Source organism: Eutrigla gurnardus, assembly GCF_963514095.1.
Source record: "Eutrigla gurnardus genome assembly, chromosome: 3".
NCBI lineage: Eukaryota > Metazoa > Chordata > Actinopteri > Perciformes > Triglidae > Eutrigla > Eutrigla gurnardus.
The window spans coordinates 25293437-25316343 of NC_139917.1; the positions used below are offsets into that span (position 1 = coordinate 25293437).

The window sequence follows — 22907 nt, forward strand, 5'->3', positions numbered from 1 at the left end:
GCCTCGCACCCGCCGCCGCCACCGCCGCCGTGTGACAAATGATAAGGGCGCTGAAGAGTAATTGAGTTAGCGCCGCAATAACGAATTTCATTATGTCGTCGAACAAAACACAGAGCTGAGCCCTCCATGAAAAGAAAGCAACGAGGCCATTACTGTATATACATATTTGCCACACAAACACCATTTCCCCCGGTGCCTTACCCACTGGCCTTGACCAATTTGGTCGCCCCGGCAACGTATTTGGTGGAACCCCTTTGCATTGCAGTCAATTCCACCACAATTGAGCTGGTGGGATGCAGGCGTCAATCCAGAAAATAGCACCTATTTAATAGGAGTAATAGCTTTTTGGTAATATTTAAAAATGCTAGCATTAATGCAGTATAAGATATAGCTAAAGATATACATTTTGATGTTTTCCCTGGGATGGATGGATGGATGGATGATCCCCCCTCGGGTGGAGGATACAGCTTAATCTGACAAGAAGATGGTTGCTGAGGAACTGATACCGGGCCGCTGCTAGAGACGCTGTCATAAGGAAGTGACAAAAACCTAATTTGCATAATTATCCATTACTCATCCAACTATCCGGTATGGATATATGGATGGTGTTTTTTCTTCTCTCATCATATCTTGATCCTCAAGTTCATCGTTGAGCCCTTTGGAGGTCGAGCCCTGCATGATGGGAATCAAAAAGGTTTTGTGCCTCTGAAGGTCTGCACTTTAGAAGATCATTTATTCCTCTACTGGGCAATTTCTGCTATTTCTTCCTGTCTCTTGTATCCAAAACGATGATGTCATCATATGTGACTGATGATCTTTTTGTCTGTGTCTCTCTGGAGTATCAAGATTTAACCGATAACTAGGCCAACAAAAGAGTCAGTTTATTAGGTTGCCAACTATTTGCAACAACGTTATCACATTAGCTGATCTCTTCTTTACTAGGCTGCGTTTCACAACTTTAGTTGTTTCTGGTAAATCTGACTCATTACAGCTTTAACTGGGAAGAAACTGTTAGTTTAGGAGTATCTTTGACACTTATGGTGCAGCTGTGTGTTCTGCTCCTGATTTAAATATAAACCCATTATATGAAGACTGTCATCCACGTAGTACGGGCCGTTGTTTGAGCAGAGAAAGCAAGTGATGACGACACTTAAAAACGTTCAATTCAATTCATATACATTTTAATTGCCTTGCTTGGATCCAAAGGAGTTCCATTACTGTAAGTCAACGATGTGAGAGCTTAAGTCCATGGATAAGACTGTGTGTGTAATTGCCTGAGGCAACAGGCAGTGCTGGAATACTATTCTCCGATGCACACAATCGTACATAAATAAGTAAACTTGATTTGAGAGATAAAAACATCCAAATGACTAAAAAACAAAAACAAAATGAGACAGCTTAAATCAGTAATCAGAACACTTAGCAGGACCTGGGAATTCAAAATGAAAATTCATATTCAAATTGAACTCTGCTTACCTGACCTCAGTGTTAATTCCCAATCTATGATGCCATGTATTATTCATTATCTTTCCTGAGATGAGAGAACAAAGCCCAACACTGTATTTAAAACAATCTGGATCACATTTGTGCATCTTAACCACGGGGTCAGAGAAGCCATGTATTTGACTATGACAGTGTTAATATGGTAGCGTTATTAATGAACTTATTTCCTAGGCAATCTCTGCGCTGGCTACATTACCACACATCATCCATCACTCCTAAATATTAAGTCCATACCGAGGCTTGCATCCTCCAGGATTAGGATCTACAGCAGAAAACATTTTAATGATAGTAATGATGCTGTAGTGGAGGATCCATATAGATAATGTGTTCAAAATAGAATATGAGCGATGCACTACTTTGGGCAAAGGAGGAAAGCACCGCGGTGCCATTCTCTTACCAAGGCTAAACCGAAGCAACTTTGCTCCTCCCCACGCAAAAAAACAACTCCTTAGTCTCGCTCTTCTACACCTACCTGTTTGAGAGATCTGAAACGCTCACAATCCCTCGGGAGGAATTCTTTTCTTGTCTTCCTTCAACATATCTGCTGATGTGATCTTGACTGAGCAGAAGTGCAAGTCAGAAAAGTGCCTCTGTGGACTCATACTGCGGGAAATAAGTTACTTTTGATCTAAAAAAAAAAAAGAAAAAAAAAGGAGGAAAATGGTGGAATTCTATATTCACCCTGAATAGTTGCAGGTGGTTTTACCCTGAAGGATGAGCGGATTTTTGGTCGAGTTAATGTAACGTCTCTTGAGAAGTGAAGGGAGGCCGGATGGAGAGAGCCGGTCAGCTTCCAACAGCGCTTGGCAGTGTGGATGCTTATTCACGATTGCGTTTATGACCTCTATACATTTTATCATCCGACAAAATCAAGCCTGGCAATCAAACCCCAGCTCTTCTCAGGTAACCGTTTACGAGGAACTCGTCCTCAGACACAGCTGGGGGGAGGGGAGATGTGTTGCAGTGGGCTTTTTACTGTGATTATTACTATCATCATCAACAGAATCACCACCATATGTAGAGGAGCAACATCACATCTGTCATGTCCGATCAGTATAATCCAAATTTGCCCAGGAAGTGAAATATTTCATTAGGCCTCGAGTCGGGTAGAAGGAAAAAGTCCTGATAAAAAAGCTTCTTAAAACCCTCTGGAGGCGTCTCATCTTCCCATCATAAACCTAGATTCTCTGGAGATGTGACCCAATGTGTTTTCACACAGACCGCAGTGACCATCTTCATCATTATCTTCATTATCAATTAATCTGCCAATAACTTCATCAAGAAATAATTTTGTCTAAAAAATGGAAGAACATTTTTGTGTTTTTGTGACGTATTCAAATATCATATTATATTCAACTAACAGTCAACAGTTACATTACGACTGAATGTAGACAAACTGTAACACATTTGAAAAATGCTGAAATATTTGGCATTTTTTTCATTTGAAAAGTACGGAGCCCTGGAGGTGACATGAAGGGAAAAAAAAACGAAGGGAAAAAAAAAAAAAACGAAAGGGGAAAAAAAAAAAAAACTGAGAAGAGGTATGTACTGGGGACAAACGCGAGATCTCGAGAAAGAAACTCGAGATCTCGCGAAAGAAACTCGAGATCTCGCGATAGAAACTCGAGATCTCGAGTTCTTTATTTTTTTTTTATAATTATTTATTTATTTTTTCAATAAATCTTTATTGAGTGTCTTTTGGGGTCTGCAGCCTTCGGAGGAGGAGACCCGTTGCCTCCGTAGACCGCGTAGGCTGGGTCCTCCGAAGGCTGCAGACCCCAAAAGACACTCAATAAAGATTTATTGAAAAAAAAAAAAAGAAAAAAAAAAACTTGAGATCTCGCGTTTCTATCGCGAGATCTCGAGTTTCTTTCTGGAGATCTCGAGTTTCTATCGCGAGATCTCGAGTTTCTTTCTGGAGATCTCGAGTTTCTTTCGCGAGATCTCGAGTTTCTTTCTCGAGATCTCGCGTTTGTCCCCAGTACATACCTTCTCAGTTTTTTTTTTTTTTTTACCTTCGTTTTTTTTTTTTTTTTTACCTTCGTTTTTTTCCCCCCTTCATGTCACCTCCAGGGCTCCGTAGAAAAGTGATGAATTTAGTCTAGCATTTTGTAGATTTTGTTAAATTTTTTGGGAAATGTGTTTATTGGCTTTCTCTTTTTCACCAAGAGTAAGATGTGAAGATTGACAGCTTTTGAGGTGCTAGTAGGTGGATTTCTTCTCTTTGGATGGAGCCAGACTGGCTGCTTCCCTCTCTATGCCAAGCTAAGCTAACAGGCTGGCTGGCTGTAGCCTTATATTTAATCGACGGTTATTAGAGTGGGACTGATCATCTTACTCATCTTCACAAAGCAACTATGTACATATCTTTAAGTCTTTTGAGGGAGATTTGTGATTTTACGCTATATGTATAAAACTAACGAGACAAGGTGTACACAGGTGTGTGCATGTGTATCAAGTGAGCCTGTGGGTGTGTATGTAAAAAAAAAAAGGGGGGGAAAGGAGGATATCCATATATTACACATGTGAATTATGATTGGAGTTATTGAGGCTTGAAGAAGGTGATGTCACTTGAGCATCAGCTTTCACACACACACACACACACACACACACACACACACACACACACACACACACACACACACACACACACACACACACACACACACACACACACACACACACACGTCTTGAGATGTTAATCAGAGAGCAGCCCAGCTTGTGCTGACCAGGCCAGGGGTTTACTTGGCCGATGTGTGTGTGTCTAATCAAGGATTAGAGGAAGTGGTGACAGAGCGAATGTACCAATTAAGTGGGCTGATTGGGCTCTATTCCACTGTGGCAAAAACAATCTCTCCCACAACAGATTGCAATCTGACAGCACCAGATGTAATTCATTAATTATACTGATAAAAACGCCTCAACTCCATAAACCTCCAAGCTGCTACTCACTTTTGTTAGTTTGGCGTTTTTATGATGAGTTATGGATTTTCCTGAGGTTGTCTATTTAGTGCGTATTTGTGTGTGAAGCTGGATTTAAAGTTATTTTTAGACGTTATAAATGTTGCAGTTTTGTTTGCAATGAACCCAGCAGGGTAATTTTTCTTTTTACCAGGAGTGGTACTAAATCTCTCTTGTAGTACAATTCCTCTGAGAGGGAAAACATTTAGAGTGTCGCAGTCAATTTGGACCTTTAAGTCCACCTGAGTAGTAGATTGCAACTCTTAACAGGAAAACTCTCGGTTATAGGCTTAGAAGCAGGAGCCCGGGGCAAATAACAAAATTGTTTTTTTGGATGAGTTTGGGGTTAAATGAACCCAACGCCGCAGTTAAAGATGAATCTAAAAGGCTTTGCAGACTGAGGTATTACCTGACAATGTTTGGTGATCGAATAAATAGCAGCTTGAGGCCAAGAGGCGTAAAGGGATAGCTGATAGGTGCGCGGTGTGGGGGCGCTGCCTCACCTTGTCAGAAAGGTTCTTGAGTGCATCCCTCAGTCCAGGGGACGAGTGCTCCTGTGCAGCCTGGAGGAGCCGGTCCGCTAAGCTTGTGATGAGGGGCTGGAGGAGGCTCATGGAGCTGAGTACCTCCTGAGCTTTGGCTGTGTGCTCTGGGGAGTAGTAGATACACTGGTAGGCAGTGCTGAAGCTGTGGCGGAGGAAAAGAAACACACAACAATTTGACAATCACGAAGGGAATATATAAAACACACATGAAAGTGGCCCAAATCTGATTTGAAAAGAGCCGGACCACACTGTGTTTGTAATGAGATTGTAGACATACAACTGTGGACAGAAGCTCATCCCCTGTTTCTGTTTGGGTAAGTGCTGCTCTGCCAAAACCAGCAGAGGAGGAAGAGGCTGTATTTGATGTCAAACACGCTACACTGGTTGATCTGCTTCCGGACCAGCAATGACACAACACATCCAAACACACGCGACTGACCAAGAACACATGTTTAGTGGTTATTCCAAGGTGTGAATTAAGCAAATGTTTATGCTTTTCTATGCTACCAATGTTTTGTGGTTATGACCATACATCTCTAACACGTTATGAGACTGTTATTGTAAAATAATAATACATGAAAATGGAATCAAATTGATGTGGATGCCTTTGGATGTAGTGGACTAGGTGATGCATCGTGCCGCATCGCTTCGATCACGTCCATGTTGCTATAGCAGCTCTACATTCCCCGCTGCTCTGCTGTGAATAACAAGCACAACCTTTAGCCTCTAATTGTATTTACCTTCATCAAGTGTGAATCCGTCCCTGACTACTAACACAACCAACCACAGCACGGACCTGGAGCTTGTGTTGCTACCTTCACAGTATCAAATGGCCTTTGAGCTCAAGTTGTGACAAACCGACAAACTCATTTTTCTAATTTCATAATGAGTCCACTTTGGCAGCCTGGAAAACGTACAGCGTCAATGCTTTCCAGGTACTCGGCCCGGACTGTCAAACTGAAGCTGCAGTCCAATGTCAACCCATTTTCCCTTCATGAATAATTAATCCCGTCTTCATTTCTAGGGAGCCATTTAATCTCAGACAAAAACACCTTTTGTCAGTTCCTAGATTCGGGGCGAATCACTGCAATCAAGCATTCTCCTCGGGTAAAGTTCCAGCGACTTTCAATGAGTTTCCGCTGACTTCCTGCCATCAGATGTAGCGTGGAGCGAGGCAGTCAACCCTCCCAGCTAGTTTAGAGTCAGCTCTGCAAGCCTCTATGTAGGCCAGACCCCAGAGCCAGATCCTAAGGCATAATTGACATAAGAGAGAGAGAGAGAGATAGCAAGAGAGAGCGAGAGGAAGGCAGGGGCACATACAAAGGGCTGGCATAATACAGAATTCTCTGCAGCATTCATAATGTTTCCAGCGAGGGAAGGAGCGCTGCCTTAGAAGTCGCCCTGTGTGGAACAGCACTACCTGATTCACCAAGAAGTGTTCAAATCTGAAGGCTTTAAGAAATTAGGCGTCGTAGGTGCACCAGCCACGATGTCTTTGACTGGCTAACTTTAAAATCTCTGCCTTGTCATTACGTTTAATGAGCTCCCTGGAGGAATACCCCCCCGACAAGCTCAAGGCTAATCAAAGGAATCGCTAAGTGAGAGAAATACACGGGGCAACGAGTGTGTGAACTATCTTCACCCACACAGAACACCACCTTGTCTATTCGCACGCCTGTGTTATCCCCACTTCCATAACCATACCTTCAAATGTTACGATTTCAGCCACAGAGAAGAAGACCATAATTGAATAATCTAGTGCAACAAAGTAAAGCCTCTTTCATCCGTTGTGAGCTTACATTCGTCTTATTACATTATGCAGAACTAAAGAGGGGGAAAAAAAGAATCCCAGAGGACTACAACAATACAGATACTCGGGGAAAAAGAAGCAAAGGAGAAAGTTACTGGAAGAGGACAATTTCTTCAGCGGCTGAGATTCAATAACAGCCCTGTTGACTCATAAGTACAAATCCAATCCCATTAGGGAGCCAATGCCGGCAATAATGAATGCTGTGCCCCACCACCTGATGCTAGACGACAGAATTGATCCTCTCTAAGGCTGGCTAAGGCAAGGAACTTTAATTGTCTCTTCAGCATTGCTGTCAGTCCAAATGGGTCTACCAAGACAGCAAACCATGAAGAGCTAAAACAGCATAAATATGTGAATGCAAAAGGCCAAAAGTGGAGGTGCACATGGGGAGCTTATTGTCATTTGGGTATGTTTTCCATCCCTGATGTAATTTGGGAGTGCTGTGTGCCACGGTACCATTAAAGCAGGGGTCGGATACACAATGTTGTCCAATATAACAGCCTCAATCTCAATATTTATCCTTTGCTGAATATGTAGGTGCTGATTGAACCTTGGGGTAATGTCTGAGGCCGTCGTTTGTGGTGTCATTAGAGTGCATGATATGTTAATAAAAAAACACGAGAGCAGGAAATCCTCCCACCTGTGTGGGTTTAACCTCGGCGAGACTTCAAGCCAGTCGCAGCCTCAAACTGGCTCACGGAAGGCATTCTTCTTCACAAAACCTTCACTTCTGTTTTAAGGAGATCCCAGAAGAACTTGTTATTTACCGTTTGTTTGACGGCAGAACTATTTCATGTTGAAACCTGAAGGAATTTCTTTTGAGTTAAACATTTGGTTCTAAGGCAGTTGTCATTTTGAACATTTTGATATCAATAGTATCTTTTTTATTCTGCCTGACTATATTATCTGCAATGATAACCAAGGAAGTGGAGTAGAAATGTGCCGTTATAACAGCAATGGCATATATGAATCATCATTGATATTCATAATGTGAATGTGAGCCATTTGTCCAGCAATTTGTATGTCTCCCTGCTCTATATGAATATTTATGTGTATGTCTACGGACCTAAGAGACTCATTAAATTTCCATACATGCAGTATAGAGCATTTTAAGTGAACTGGTTTCCCTCTATTTCTCCCTAAAGAGACAAGCTAACACTTCAGTCTAGAGGGAAGTCTGGTGCGTGTTTTAAACATAACGACGTTCAATTTTGCATCGTGATGTGAAATAATGATCAATGAAACTCAGATTCATTAGTATTGATAGTAGTGACTATCATGCCTTCAGCCACCTGTGTCTGCACATCTGCAGACAGATGTTATTGTCATTCTCCGATTATGGCTCAAACACGAGGATTCTGATAACATCGGAATTAAAACATAAATTGCACGTATGTCGCCTTCGCTTTTGGCCGAGTTCCTGCCATCTGAAGGACACACTTGGTCAAACTTCCATTAATAGTCCACAACAGACACACACTAGTAAAGGTTGACGTGTGGCTGTGATGAACAGACTGATCATGACAGGTTATATAGCTGTTAAATTCAAGAGCGGCTTGATTGGAAGAAAAAAAGTTTGTTAAAAAAAATAACAGCTCCTCTATTATAATAATCGTTGCTCAAACCATGTTTCATTACAGTCATGTGCGTTTACACAGACATGTAAAGGTTCCCAGTTTGGCAGCTGTGACATCACATGCATGTAAGCTGAACTGAAACAGTGAATTCTCAAAAAAGAAGAAGAAGGATGCTGCTGGTGTTCAGAAATGAGACCTGGCCTTGGATATATATACGTATTTGTGCTGGACTACATTAGCAACTCTCCCTCTCCTATGAAAGAATATTGATTTCCTCTTGGCTGAAGCCCCTCAAGACTCCATTACCTGACATCCGTACATCATTGTAGCCGGAGCAATATGCTTTTAGAAAGAATTTCTGTCAAACTCACTTAAAATGTACATTAATAGATATTTCTTTTCACATCCATGGTGCTGCCACGCACTTCAAGCGATGAACATGTCGAAGCTGTGCTGCCTCTACCCCAGCACAAAATACTTGTGTGTTTTTCACCTGCACTTTTATGAAATGACATCCCTTGGCATTCTCATAATTCACAGTTTACACAGAAAATTGGATCCACGGGAATAAGGACTCATCCACGTGTTGACACATTAGCAGTGCAGGGATCTACCAGGGCAACTCCAAGTCTAAGAGGACTCCAGTCTACAAACAGATAACTAAAACTAGCATCCAGGATGAACTTCCTCCTTGGTTTACCTAAATGACCAAAGGGAATTGGTTATAAAAGTAATGAGAGGGAGAAAACCGCTGGGCCCAGCGGCCTAATTAAGCCAGCATCTCCAGCGCGTGGCTAATTAATAGTGGAGAGGAAATTAATGAAGAGCTTGTGGCCTGCTGCTGACAGCCAGCAGGAGTAAAATGCAGCTACGTCAGCAGAGAGCCTCGCAGCGCTCCAGGTGACTGCCAAAGCCTCCTTCGTCATTGAGACAGCACGCTGTAATCATGGTTCTTACACCAGGACACTGTCACATAGCCGCAGTAAAGAATGCACCGTCTCCTATAGATACACAGTGAAAGATCTGATCTCAAACAGCTTCTTTTAACTGCCAAATTCCATCTGTTGTCGTATCCTGTACTGGGCACTGATTTCCTATCAGTTCTCAGAGTAACAGCCAAAGCTTTCCACAGTTCAGGCGCAAGCTAGAAACCCCGATCGGAAAACAGATAAGCCTCGAAGCTGCTGCCAGCACCATCATCCACAGAACTTGGAGCGAGATGACTTCAGAGCAGGCAAAGAACTAAGGAGCTGCTGTCCATCAGCATGACCCCGAGTCCCAGCAACTGCCAATGCCCTGTCTCTGAAACACACAATAATCCTGGGAGGAAGTTATTTTGTTGGACAACATGCTGTTAGTCACATTAAATGTGAACATTGGCCCCAGGATGTAGCTTCAGCCACTCTCGGTGTCCAAGAAATGTGTCATTCGGCCGTTCGGCTTTATCAGGAGGTCTGGAAATATGACAGTTTCTCCTTCCTCTCTGCTACAGTGGACAGAATAAGAGATAAGAGAGAGGAGCTCTACTGCAAAACTTCAGCACCAACTAAATACAGCTCACCTTACAAGCTGGGGTGTGGGGGGGGGGGGGGGGGGGGGGCAACACTGGAAAACAACACACAACTCAAAAACACACCGCTGTGGATCTCCTATACCTCCATACAGGTGCAATAAAACAAAGACATCATCAGCACAGGTAGGAGGACATTCGGTTCAGGTTCCATAAAACATGCCCCCCCCCCAAAAAAAAGTGTGCTGCATCGTTATGCAGATTATCTGAATAATTCAATAGAGGCTGTTAATGAAAGATTAGACCACCTCAGCAAATCCACGGCTTTGTCTATGGGGTTCAATTAAAAAAGGATAAAAATCCAGTGACTTTTAAAACAGCCATTTAAGTGGGACTGCATGCATTAATGAAAGATAAATGCTCTTGCCCCGTGTGTACATGTGCGAGGTTTCTGGAGGAATACTAAGTGTAGTTATTGATTAAACTCTTTGCTGGCCCATCCTGAGAGACAAACTACATCGCGTACTCTGGTCATTGCCAAGCTTGGCCGATGCAGGTTTTTAATAGATCTGGAACGAACCCCCCCCTCTCTTCTAGTGTCCAGGGAACAAAGACAGATAGCTCTTTTATTGCCCTCCTGGTAACACCTCGGTGCTCAGGTTTTCCTTTTTTCCCCCCCGTCCCTCAATCCTCCCCCATCTTCTCTTTGATGAATTAATATCACATTGAATGGCCAAGTCTCACATCTTGCCGATTGTTCCCTTTTTAATCAAATGTGATTACAAAAAGCTGCTTCGTATAGGCAGGGCACTGGGAGAGGTATAACGAGTATCTGCATGTGACAACACACACACGTATCTTTGCTCTGCTCAGACTTTCTGTGTAATGAAGGTACTTTCAACAGTACTTTACCTTCATACACAACTAAGAAATTCACCAGGTCCTTCTAAAGATATGGTTGGGTGTTTAGTGCATGTATAATAAAAGCAAATGAAAGCCTGAGATAACAAATGCTCCTCATTTAAAGCAAACGTGCACCTTCATTACAGCGGCCACGGCGAAATCACAGAGAAACTGAGTTTATTCCCATTTTTACCGACGATGACTGACAAATTACTGCATTCCAGGTCAAACACGGATAAGGCTCAGCGCCGGCCGTCGTCAGTTAGCCAGCCGGAAAATTGGAAAATTTAAGCTACAGTGAGTCATTAGCTAAGTCAAATATGAAACAAAAAGCTCCCGTCTCCCCGGAGAATTCTTTCTGAAGTCTAATCTCTCGTTCAAAGAAAATTATTTCCCTTCAGTGGATTCTGGAAAATATGCTAACCTTATCATAGCTCACGCTAGCAGATAAAACTGACCATCTTCAGCAAATTCACTTGTGCACTTTAGCGTAAAGAAGTCCTTTTCTTCATTTTGTATTATCAGCACAAGCACCCCCCCCCCCCCCCCCCCCCCCCCCCCCCCAACTATTTTCCAATCAACTTATCCATTTCATAGCCACACACCTCAGCCCTCTCCATCTCGCCTCTCTTCCCCTCTTTCTTGAGCTGCAAACTCTGTAACTAATTGGATCTGGCATGGTCTGTAATGACTTTGCGCTCTATGGGGAGCTTTGGGAAAAATCACCCTTCATTTCTCCTGGCATCACTCAAGTGACCACATACTGACCTCCAGTGACATATACCTCCATCCTGCATCTAAAGGGCAAAGACAGCGGAACCTACAGGATACTGCTGATCTCGGAGGGAGTCGTATAGATTGTGTGCGTGCGTCTGCATTTGTATTTGTATCCGTGTATTAACGCAATCATAGACGCGCCAACTCATTTTTATTCATTCAACCTTGATGTTTGTGGAGCCAGCAGTTTCAGCCAGTAAAGGAAACACACAAGAACATATTTTTCCCATCATGCAATCAAGCAGCGAGGCTGTGCACAGCCACAGAACATAAAACGCAATCTGAGAGACTCCCTGTGGGTCAATGAGGTTTCTACTGGTCCGACCGAAACCCAGCATTTCACTCGGACTTCATACTTTTTCCAGATTAAGAACTCAATAATGATTGATTATTGCACTGCTTATTGGAGACTCCTTTTCTGGCAGTCATTCATAATGGATTGGTGTTCAATCCCACACATCCCATACTCTTTGTAGTAACGATGTTAGCAGCAGACGTTACCTCAGATGAGACATTCCTTCGTTCGCTGCGTAAAAAAAAAACCTGGTCATTTGGTCTTCGAATTGAAGTGCTTTTTAAGAGCGAGCTCCAGCTGGCAGCTGCAAGGTTATCGCAAAAATGTGTGGCTCTTCAGTGGCGAGTTCACATAAAACTTCAGGATGAAGAAAACCTTGCCAGAGAAAAGAACCAGGACAGTGGAAAACCTGACTCAGCAAACCATCACACCTGTTGCCTCCAGTCAACAAGGCAGCGAAGTTCATGTCTAATTTCAGGACTTGGCCGTAAGTAACAGTACAGGGCTTTGAACACCAAGTCCATATGCCAGGGACAAATGTGTCTGTCACTTTCAATTATGCCCCAGATAAATTATTTTGTCAATAAAAAAACCTGTTTCCCCCTCAGCGTGTGTCCTCTATTAAATCACCCATGCTCCCTCTGCACACCTGGTGTGTGTCTTCTTCTTACCTCTTTTTCTCTGCTTCGTATCTGCTCAGGAGACGCTGCAGACCACCACACTTGAACCCCTGGAAATGTGCCGCTGGGGCACCGACGGTGACGATGTCGTAGAACACGTCTGTGAAGAGATAAGATTGAGTCGACGGGATTAAAACAGTCGAGACGTACGGTGTGATACAAGCACCTTGGAAACTTTGGCACTGAGACAAATGAGATTCAGGGAAATAAACGATCCCTTTGAGTAAAATACACTTGGTTTTAAAATATCCTCTAAAGCAATACATCTCTCTTTATGATGTGTTCAAGTGTAAGCTGGTAAAATGGAGTTCCTATTAAAATATCACACGGTGGAGCTCCTGCAAAGGTGTTAAAAGAGGCGTGACATCATTCTGGCGTCAATCCCAATGTTTATATTCTGTGTTTTACGTGGATTCATATTGTGTCTATACGGCTGTATTACTCGTCATTGTTGTTTATGTGGCATTGGTCCCACGTTGAACCAGAAGGACGCCGAATGTCACGGCGCTTCATTCCAGTTTCCACACCGTCGTCACAAGTAAACAAGCACTCCACAGGAGGCTCGGCGGGCGCGGGGGTGCTTACAACAGGCCTTGTTTTGAATGAGTAATGGATAGGGCTGACAATTAAATCAGAAGAGAAGGGAGAGGGATGGACTGGGGCTTTATGGGGGTGAATATTTTGGTGTGGTTTAGTGCCGGGTCAGCTAATGAACTCCTCCGGGAAAGCAAGTTGGGAAACTCTGCTTGAAAAATCGTTGAAGATAGAAATTAATGACACAACGCAGATCCAAGCGTCGCCACAAAGAATGGCCGTGTGGCCGACAGCCTCCCCATCGCCTAACAACACCACAATAGACCAATAATGGTTTGATATGGGGGCCTTTGCTGCTACCCGCTGCTCCTTCCATTCATTATCCCCGCGCCTGGCCATGAGGCTCCCTGTCCGTCACTAGCTTGCTCCTCAGGGTTTTCAGATGTCCAACTTAATTGGTTCTCCTGCAGCAGAAGTACACCGAACTACAAGGCTGGGTTTCAGAACATCAAGCAGTCTGTGCTCGATTTGCCTGTTCTTCCTCTCACACCGCCCCTTTTTTAAAATACAATACATCAACAAGAGAACACGCTGTGTAAGTACGGAGAGGACAGTTGCTCCCTAAAAGAGGAACTTGACTGTGGCAGTCAGAATGAGTGGTTATGAGTCATAATCAACCCATTCCACAAACCTCAACAATGAGAGCCGAACAATGCTTTCAGTTCAGCTGAGCTTTTTAGGCCGCCAAATATTCTGCACTTGTCATTTTGGAAGCAGAAGACAGTCGAACTCAGCAAAACAAATGAAAACTGTTTCCAAAGTGTTTTCTCCTTCCCAATAGCTTTTTCTGTGCTGGAATGGTCAATAGACAGAATGGAAATAAATGCTTTAGCATCACTGAGTGGACTCCACAGTCAAATTCAAGGAAATGCATCACTTCAGAAAATCAAAGGAAACAATAGAACAATTGACTGCAGTTGGAAACTGAGACCCGGCTCCATTAGGAAGCCCATTCCATTATTTCCTGTGCCTGTCTGATTGCAATAATTTATTCCAGATCCTTTCTAAATCAAACAAACTGTGCAGTTTAATAGCAATTCACTTTCAAACAAGGTTATTACAGTAAACGAAAACTAGAAAGGAGCCTGATATTCAGACTGAGAAGAGGAGGCTTTCCTTTCTGCCTAATCATTCAAGTTAGACGGCCACGGAAGTCAAATTCAGTGGGTTCTAAAGCTGCATTTGTGTGTGTATTAAAAATCAAAATGAAGTTGTAAATCCAAAGACAAGTTTCTCATCCAGTTTGGTCCGTGTGTCTTAGGGTCATTAGATTTTCCTTTCAGAAATGGGTATTAAAAAAACAAGAAACGAGGGCTTATTTGATTTTCATTATAAAATACAAAAATACCTTTTTCTTTTCATGGTCAAAAAGGATGAGTGAAATTCAAAAAATGGCTTGATTTTATTGTATTATTATTATATTATAAAAAGGTAAAACAGTTGTAATGGCCATAGAGAGAGAAAGAAAAAACGAATAAATATATATATTTTTAGTCATATGTGCTAATGTGGACATCTAATGAGCATTGTGGGCGTCATGAGTTTGGGGCACTTTTGGTGGATGTTGCTATGGTTGATTGGATGCGCACACCTGCACCTACACTGGTGACATTTTACATCTGAATGCAGCACATATCGTTTCCAGCTGCAGTCTGTGGATGAAACTTTAATGTCTGGTCCACTTTGGCCGGATCACGGTCACAGTGGCAGCGCTGCCTGCCGGGTCCATCAAGAGTCAAACACACATGTGGTCATTTTGGTGTCCAGACTAAACTGGCTCACATGTGGAGAACTTGGGGATGAGGTGGGATCAGAATGAAGGTATTAAGGTTAAGATTAGAGCGAAAACTACCAGAAGAGCTCTCCTCACCACGACACACACACACACACACACACACACACACACACACACACACACACACACACACACACACACACACACACACACACACACACACACACACACACACACACACACGTTTGTCTGGACAGGAATGGACAGTCCTGAGGGAATTATAATCTTTTGAATGTGTCATTCAACATATAACTGTTTGTTTGTTTGTTTTTTTGTCTCCACGGCAACTCTCCATAAAACATAGTAATCTATGTGTCCATTTCGGTTTTCTGGTGATTTTATTGTTTTTTTTTTATACCAAATAGAAAATTCAAATCAAACCATGTTTCAACGTTTATTCATCCTTTGAACCATCTTGTATTTGAATTTCAATTTGTGTATTTTGTAAATGAAAATCACATCTTGTTTGTCTTTTAAAACCCGTTTCTGAAAGGAAAATCAAATGACCAAAAAGATACATGCACCACATTATCTAAACAATGCCACTATGTTTCTGCAGACAGTAGTATTATTACAATATCTAACTCACATACCACTTGCATGTTGTTGATATTTGGGTTTTCCTGTTGCTATGAATATACTGGTCAAGAGTATACATGCAGAATATTGATATAAATGCAGGTATGGATGACAGACGGTCAGTAATACTCGGCATAAACAAGTCATCATTCAAAAGAAAACTGACAGGGAATCCATAGACGTTCACTGTAACTGACTTGTATGTGAGGAGACAGCTTATGCATTAAAGCGTATTCAATAAAACATTTAGTGGACCGAGGTTGATTTATCTTTTAGATTAACTTGATTTGTGTGACACATAACTCCACCCTTTTTTTTTTAAATACAAGGTTCGGACTCAGCTATTTATCACTGCTTTTCCCCAGATGTCTTAATGAACATCATGAAGTCGACGGGAGCTGTGTTATTCTGCTGGGAGTCCACATTCTACTGTAACACACACACATCAGCTGAAGCTGCCTGGAATCAAGGCAAGGTTGGCCCCCAAAGGAGGGGCATTATCACAGTGTCAATCAATCAGTTGACAAACTCCTCTAAGGCTCGTTTTATCTTGATTTCCCTTTTCTGCTCACTTCAAGTTCAAGACAGTTCCAGGCTTGTATGATGACTGGATTTTAGTTATTTTATCTGTCATCGCTGATGTCTCCACTGAGAGAAGCACAGTTTATATCAAGGTTGTGTCTGTCTTCAACTCCCCCATCAATCATCAACATGGAGCCCACTCTCAGGTAAGTTGCGTTGAGTATTTCCTAGTTGTTGTGATGCATCAGCTAATCAGATTTACGACGCTCATTGAATACGTCACATGGCCAACAAGTCCATAGACAAGACGGCGGCTGCACAGTGGGACGTCTCACTCGTTCTGCACATGCTTCGTGCTTTAGTGCTATCTAAACGCAGACAAAGTTCTAAAGTCTAAGTCTAAAAGGGGCCAATGAGACAGTTCCAGGGCAATAACAGGCTCTGCCAGCTGGAGAGCAGCGGTGGAAGAACACAACCGGGTCTTCCTCTCAGGAAAAAAACACAACGGGCTTAATTAGCGCTTGGTCTATCTTCCTGAGGCCAAGTTCCTTCTCACCTTTGAACCGGGGCGACGGCTCGCACCGCCCCGTCTGAGCCCTCTGAGCCTCTGACAGATGGAGAAGTCACAGATATGGAAGCATAACAGGAGGTGACGGCCACAGCAGCTTATAGAAACCTTTGCATCTGAATCCACCTGCCTGCCTTTGCTGTTCCACAGTTCCAGGTCAAACAGCAAATTCCTCTCAGCTTGTTTGTGAAATATTTTGAAGCATCTATATTTTTTTATCAATAAATGTATGAAATGACAACGAGGGCTTGTTCATAACGCCACATTACAGGAGAATTATCACCTGAACCTGCAGTTCCCGTCGTCTTTATGGAGTTTCAGCTCAATTTGACTGTTTTGGTTAATGATCGCCGTTCTCAGTGCTTATCAGTCTGATCATGCAGCTTTGTGAAACATTTCTTAAAAAAGCGAGCTGGTGAACATGCGGCTGGGATTTCTCTGTAGGGAGTGGGCAGAAACCAAAAACAGAGTGAACCCTGGACTTACCGTCAGCAGGTAAAGTGTAAGTATTAGGTGTAATAATAGCTCCAACAGAAGTCGGAGGCAGGAGTGTAATTATACCTGTTTTTCTGGGGCACGTCACCCTCATCCTCTGGGTGTGCAAGTTTATTGGGATGAACTCCAGAGATTTCTGAGCTTTGCAGCAGCTTGGCTTGAATGAATGACCTAAAAAAAAATAAAGACAGAGACACAAGTACATGTCACATTCTCATGAAATGTAATTGCGTTGGTGGATGTTTCAAAGATGAAAAAAACAACAAAAAAACAACAACCCTTGCGCTAAATCCCCTCTGTTACAGCAATACTACGATCTAGCCAACACGGCTGCTTTATAGCTTCTCTCTTTATTACCTTGTTTATGTGTTTATGAAGCGACGCACAACGGCATAGAAACAGATTAGCAAACATTAGATATATGTTGAAATGTTCTCCTCCGTTATCCAATGAAAAGAAATCCCTTGTAAAATCGACACCTAAGTGACAAAAGGCACATAGCACCAAATTAAAGCGAGTGAACGTCGCTTAATAATGCTTTCAGATTACCCCAAAATAAACAGCACAGATTGTGATAGAAAGATATGTTCACCCTCCAAACCATGATGCCCATGGTCATTAAACACATATATCAGACAGAATATCGACTAGAGATCCACAAGCATCTCAAAAGTGGCTCATTTTCAATCACATCCTTTAACGAGTAGCGTAATCCTTTAAGCGCAGGGTTTTATGCCCTTTGCAGACACTTCTTTGTTCCAAAATGTCTAATTAAAATGTTCTGACGAATCACACTCTTTGTTTGTGGTTTATGTTTAAGCTCAAAAACACAATCTGACACTTGACGTTGGCTGCTCAAATATGTAAATAAGGCTGATGTAAATCTGTGAGATGTGGAAAAGCTTTCAAGAACAATCAGAGGCAATTAAGAAGTGTTGTGATGGGTATGTGAAACAGGTACAGAGGACCGAAAAAGGGGTTTCACATCACAGTTTCATAATCTAGTTTGGCATCAACACTTTTAATTAAATCCTCTTTTATGACTCAAGAATTCCCGATCTAAGGAATTAAGCTTGAGTTAAAAAAAATGTAGAAAAGGGATTTCGTCATAGAGGACATTGATGGTTTGATATAATGAATATTTGCTTTTAACGTGATGTTTTATGACATGCAGTTGGCTGTGCCGTGATCACGTAGATCTTCTGAGGCACACCAGCGTTTTCACTGCTCTCCTGTCATGATATCATGATATCCATCCCCATTTTTCTCTTTGCTCAGACAATCTGCTTTTGCTGACGTGGGAAACACATCATAACATCCCTTTGAAACAGAGGAAGTGATTTATTTCCCCAGAGGGAGTATCGACCAAGAAAGAATGAAAACTTTCACCAGGACGGTTCAATTAGCATTAGAGCAGATGAGACCCATTAATATTATCGGAGGTTAATCGATATGGAGATATGGACACAGCCTTTTGTTTCTACTGTGTATTGGGGGAAGATTATCGGTCAGGGCTGCGACATTCAGGGTTAAGAAGGCGCCTGGAGATGTGACACGGATTATCAGAGTTTACTAAAATGCAGCACGAGACGTATAATACTCGAACCCGCCGATGTGCCGAGTCAGCCGTAACCAGAGAATTACACAGCAATAATGGGCTTCATGTGTTTTCTTATCACGCGAGATAATGTTGAAAGTCCATTTAAACATATGCTTGACAGCATCTAAACAAAGTTCTGTATGAGTTTGTTATAATAATAATAATGATTATCATTATTCTATAATACTATTTCCAAATATTGAGGTAAAGCAGAGTGTTTTCCTTGTGTTGTGTATTCATGGCAGACGAATCAGACGTTCCAGCTCTTCTAACTGACGTGTGCCCTAACTCGCTCTTGAATTGACAAGAACTAACCTATGCAGTGCTCTTTTCCATCCTCATTAATTACCCACAAGGCAACAGGCCAGCATGCACCAATCAAAGCTCCATCACTCCAGAATCTAGATGAGGAAGACTGCAACATGCCACAGATGTTTAACATCATCAGTGCAGGTTGGCCAAACGTGAAAACAAATCCACAGCAGCTCCATTACTGTATATAATGCTGACCCACTCAAGCAGAAATGTGTTGCCTCTCAAAAACGGATAACACTTACGGCTCAGCTGGAGCTGACAGCGATGTGACTTATTGTTTCCAAGCGCTGGAAATCAATCACGTCTTCCTCCGAAGGTGATAACGGATTTCATGCTATTTATCAAAGTGCAGATGTGAACAGATGCCAATTCCGACAACCAAACATCCAATCTGTCGACTTAATAAAGCGAAGACCAAAACACGTAGAAAAGCGCCTCGGACATTAACTACACATAAACATCGTCACTGAGAGCGTCATTATGTACGTAAGTATCATCTGTGCATCCATTTTTACCTATTATAACAGCATATGTTTATTACCTCCAATATGTGTAGCAAATTCACAGAAATCCATCAAATAATGCAAAAACTATCGTCACACTAGGAGGAAAAATCTGAGGATCACCAAAGTTACCAGGCTTCATCCTCTAGGGACCATGAACAAATTCATGAAAACCATGTGTGAAAATGTCTTCACCCCGATCTTTGTTTTTTTTACTTGTGTACATGAACACATTTCTGTGCTACAGGAGGCACAGCTGTTTCCTCAGACTAACATCCAAGTCAACGGCTGAGCTGTCCTCCCTGCTCAGTGGGCTCTCTCTGTCTGCTGCAGAGCTCTGGGGACCCGGCTAATCGAGCTGGTGACCGTTGCAGGTTAGATGAATTAGCCGTATCACACCCCCATCTGTTAGCCCAGGTGGGCTGGCTATGTGACAGAAGGGCTGCATACCAGCGACGCTGACCAACATCTGGCCACTATCTCTTCTTTTAATCTTCCCCCCCCCGTCATCTCTCCACTCTCAGACACTTTTCTCTACTCCTGTGAAGATGAACAGCTATATCCTATGCTTTTAGAAAATGCCAGCCTGGGTAACTGAGGACAAGCTGAGAAGGAGAAAAAAAAAAAGATCACAAACTGCAGCAACAGCATCTTGTAAGTGAGGCCTGTCAGATCAATGTAGGTCTGTAGCATGTTAAGGGTTTGGTCTTCCTGGTCCTGTGGCGCTGAGAGCGCAGCAGGCGGTTATGATCAATCCACAGTAAGATATGGTGTAGACACAGAGGAGGATGTTACACCTGCTGTGTGAGCAGTGGAATGAAGAGTCATGTCTGAGGTACCTTTTTTTTTTTTTTTACTTTGATCCAATTTATGTCTTTTAACATTTTGGTCATTATATTTTTATTATTACTATTTTTCATGTTGGCTGAAAATGTCTGTGATCTCCGAGCTGAGCATCTGTACCTGGAGGCGACGCGCGGCAGAGACTGCTCTTCTAATAAAGATATATAAGAGAAGAAGGTACGATCCTTAATCTACAACACGTAGCTCCGGGCCTGAAACTGAAGGGACTATTTCTGTCCCTTTAATTCTCCAGCTGGTAAACAAGGGAGGGAGGGTTGATTAATTTATGAACGGAATAGAGTTATTAGAACATCTGAAAGAGTTTGCTGAGGTCAGCTCATCATTAACAATTGATCCGATGGAAGCTGAACATAAGGACGCTACCTCAACCTCCCAGCAGACCGATTCTCTTCCTCCTCCAGTTCTTATATGATGGACATTTTGAAAGTAATATCTTATTGATTTTTTTCCCCCTTTTACATTAAAGTCGTTCACTGCTTTTATTTGTCACCACTCGTCTCATCTCCGTCTTCACTCGCCCGCCGGTGTTCACACCCGAACCACCTCTTTGTGTCTCTACTCTCTGCCTTTATTTAATGATCTTACTTATCAATAATTAATCTGCAGCAGCTTGCCCACCCAACTTGTTTAGCAATATCTGTCATGCTGTTCGGCTAATGCAAGGCAGGAGTAGAGTGGTAAATTGGGCAGGTTTTCCTTTGTGTATTACGGCATCTGTGCCACACGGGGGACTTGTCAGAAACCATAATGACCAAACGCCACATTATCCACTCCCCTCACCCCCTCGACTCCCTCCCTCAGAGCTCAGACAGGCAGTGCAGAAGCTTAGCAACCATCATCTCTTATCAGCCGAGCAATGCAAACGCAGCAGTGACAAACGCCTCATTATGGGGACCAGAGTAAATCAGAGTTACATTAATCAGTAGCCATGATGTACCTAAGCCCAAAGGAAACAAACATTTGCACAGGACGAGAAACCATTCATCAGCTTTTTACTTTTTTACTAATAACAGTAGAAGTGAGACAACGACGTATGCACAGTATGGTATGTTTGTTCATATGTAGTATGAGTTTTCATTCTTCTTTTGAGTAGCAAATTAATCACCTACAATCTCCGAAATAGATTTCACACACCCCACTGGCGTTCTGGCATAATCACATGTCCAATGTTTCCTTGTTCACTATCAGAGGCAGTCTAATTACTTGCTGTGCACACATTAGAGTTAACTGCGTGGAATAATTTTATTATGTAAAACATTTTCAAAAAGTGTGCAAAATTATTTGCATAGCAAGTGGAACACAGAATATTTGTAAATGAGATGCACGGCTCATGTTTTTTTTTCTTTTTTTTTTTCGTTTGCATGGTTTTTATGTGCACAGCAAATGTTTACTCAGAGGGCACACACACATTTCAGTCGCCCCTGATGAAACTTCTGTTGCTATGGTAACTCTTTGACAGCAAGTAAACTAATGAAACCTTTTGCTGAGCTTCGCATTGACACAAATCAACCAGAATCCACCTTTAAACTCAAACTTTTTGAACTTAACCTAAGCAGTGTTTGGAGCTATTATAACAGCGTCGACAGGTCAGGACAGATTACAGGCATTACACACATAATTACTCCCTGTTTTCTCTTCTTACAAAGAAAAGAAATGTAAATTTTACTGGAAAGTGAAAGAGTTTGTATTTTGATAATGCACACAGAGCCATCTGCAAACTTAACCATCTGCAATGTGCTCTAATTCTACTTTTTTAACAGAACTGTATGCACATTGTTGCATTTCAAACCTTTAGAGAGACACAATCGAAGAAAAGAGATTTGAACAAAGAAGGTTAAGAAAGCAATGAAACCACTCCAAACATCTGGGCACTAATGTATACGTTTGTATGGTGAGTAAAATGTATGCGGTTTGTGCATGAATGCATGTGTGGACACATGTATGAAGGTCAGATATAGCAGCGGGTGCAGTCATACCAGTAATCTTGTCTAGTTCAGCCAAAGTCTCCTGGTAGGAGCTGATGATTCCTCCGTATCGTGTCATCACCTCTTTTCTTAAGTTGTCCCAGTGAGGAGAAAGCTCCCCCAGCTCCCTCAGGTCCTGCACCCTACAGATAAACACACATCTATCAGGACCTCCGTGGGTTTCGACTGGATAAGAAACAAATCATCAATGATGTGCACAAATCTCGGCTTCCTTCTGCTCAGCTTTTTGGGTTTGAGACATTAGAAATAAAACAATCTCATTTAAGGGAGAGAAAGTATTGGATTGGATTAATATTTCACAAAGCTGGTAAAACACAGACACGGGCTTGCACATACACACATGTTCACACAGTTCACGTGTGTCTGGGTCGGCAGACACACACACACACACACACACACACACACACACACACACACACACACACACACACACACACACACACACACAGTAACATCCCGAGGCACCGTGTGCTGAGCCAGATAAACTTCTGGACCTCAGGCTGGTGCAAACTTATCCACTTCACCT

The 22907-nt window shown here is 42.4% G+C and overlaps 1 protein-coding gene across 6 annotated transcripts in view; it reads right to left on the reverse strand.

Annotated features, from left to right (window-relative positions):
- inpp4b (inositol polyphosphate-4-phosphatase type II B) overlaps nt 1–22907 on the reverse strand; it is a gene marked incomplete at its 5' end in the record, with an annotated part of 112924 nt that overhangs the window by 17451 nt on the left and 72566 nt on the right. For all 6 annotated transcript variants that reach the window (XM_084005589.1, XM_084005593.1, XM_084005588.1 and 3 more), the window contains 4 exons: nt 4968–5151; nt 12553–12661; nt 17181–17285; nt 22373–22503. In XM_084005589.1, coding sequence (XP_083861715.1) covers nt 4968–5151; nt 12553–12661; nt 17181–17285; nt 22373–22503 — 529 coding nt within the window. The remainder of the gene's footprint in view (nt 1–4967; nt 5152–12552; nt 12662–17180; nt 17286–22372; nt 22504–22907) is intronic.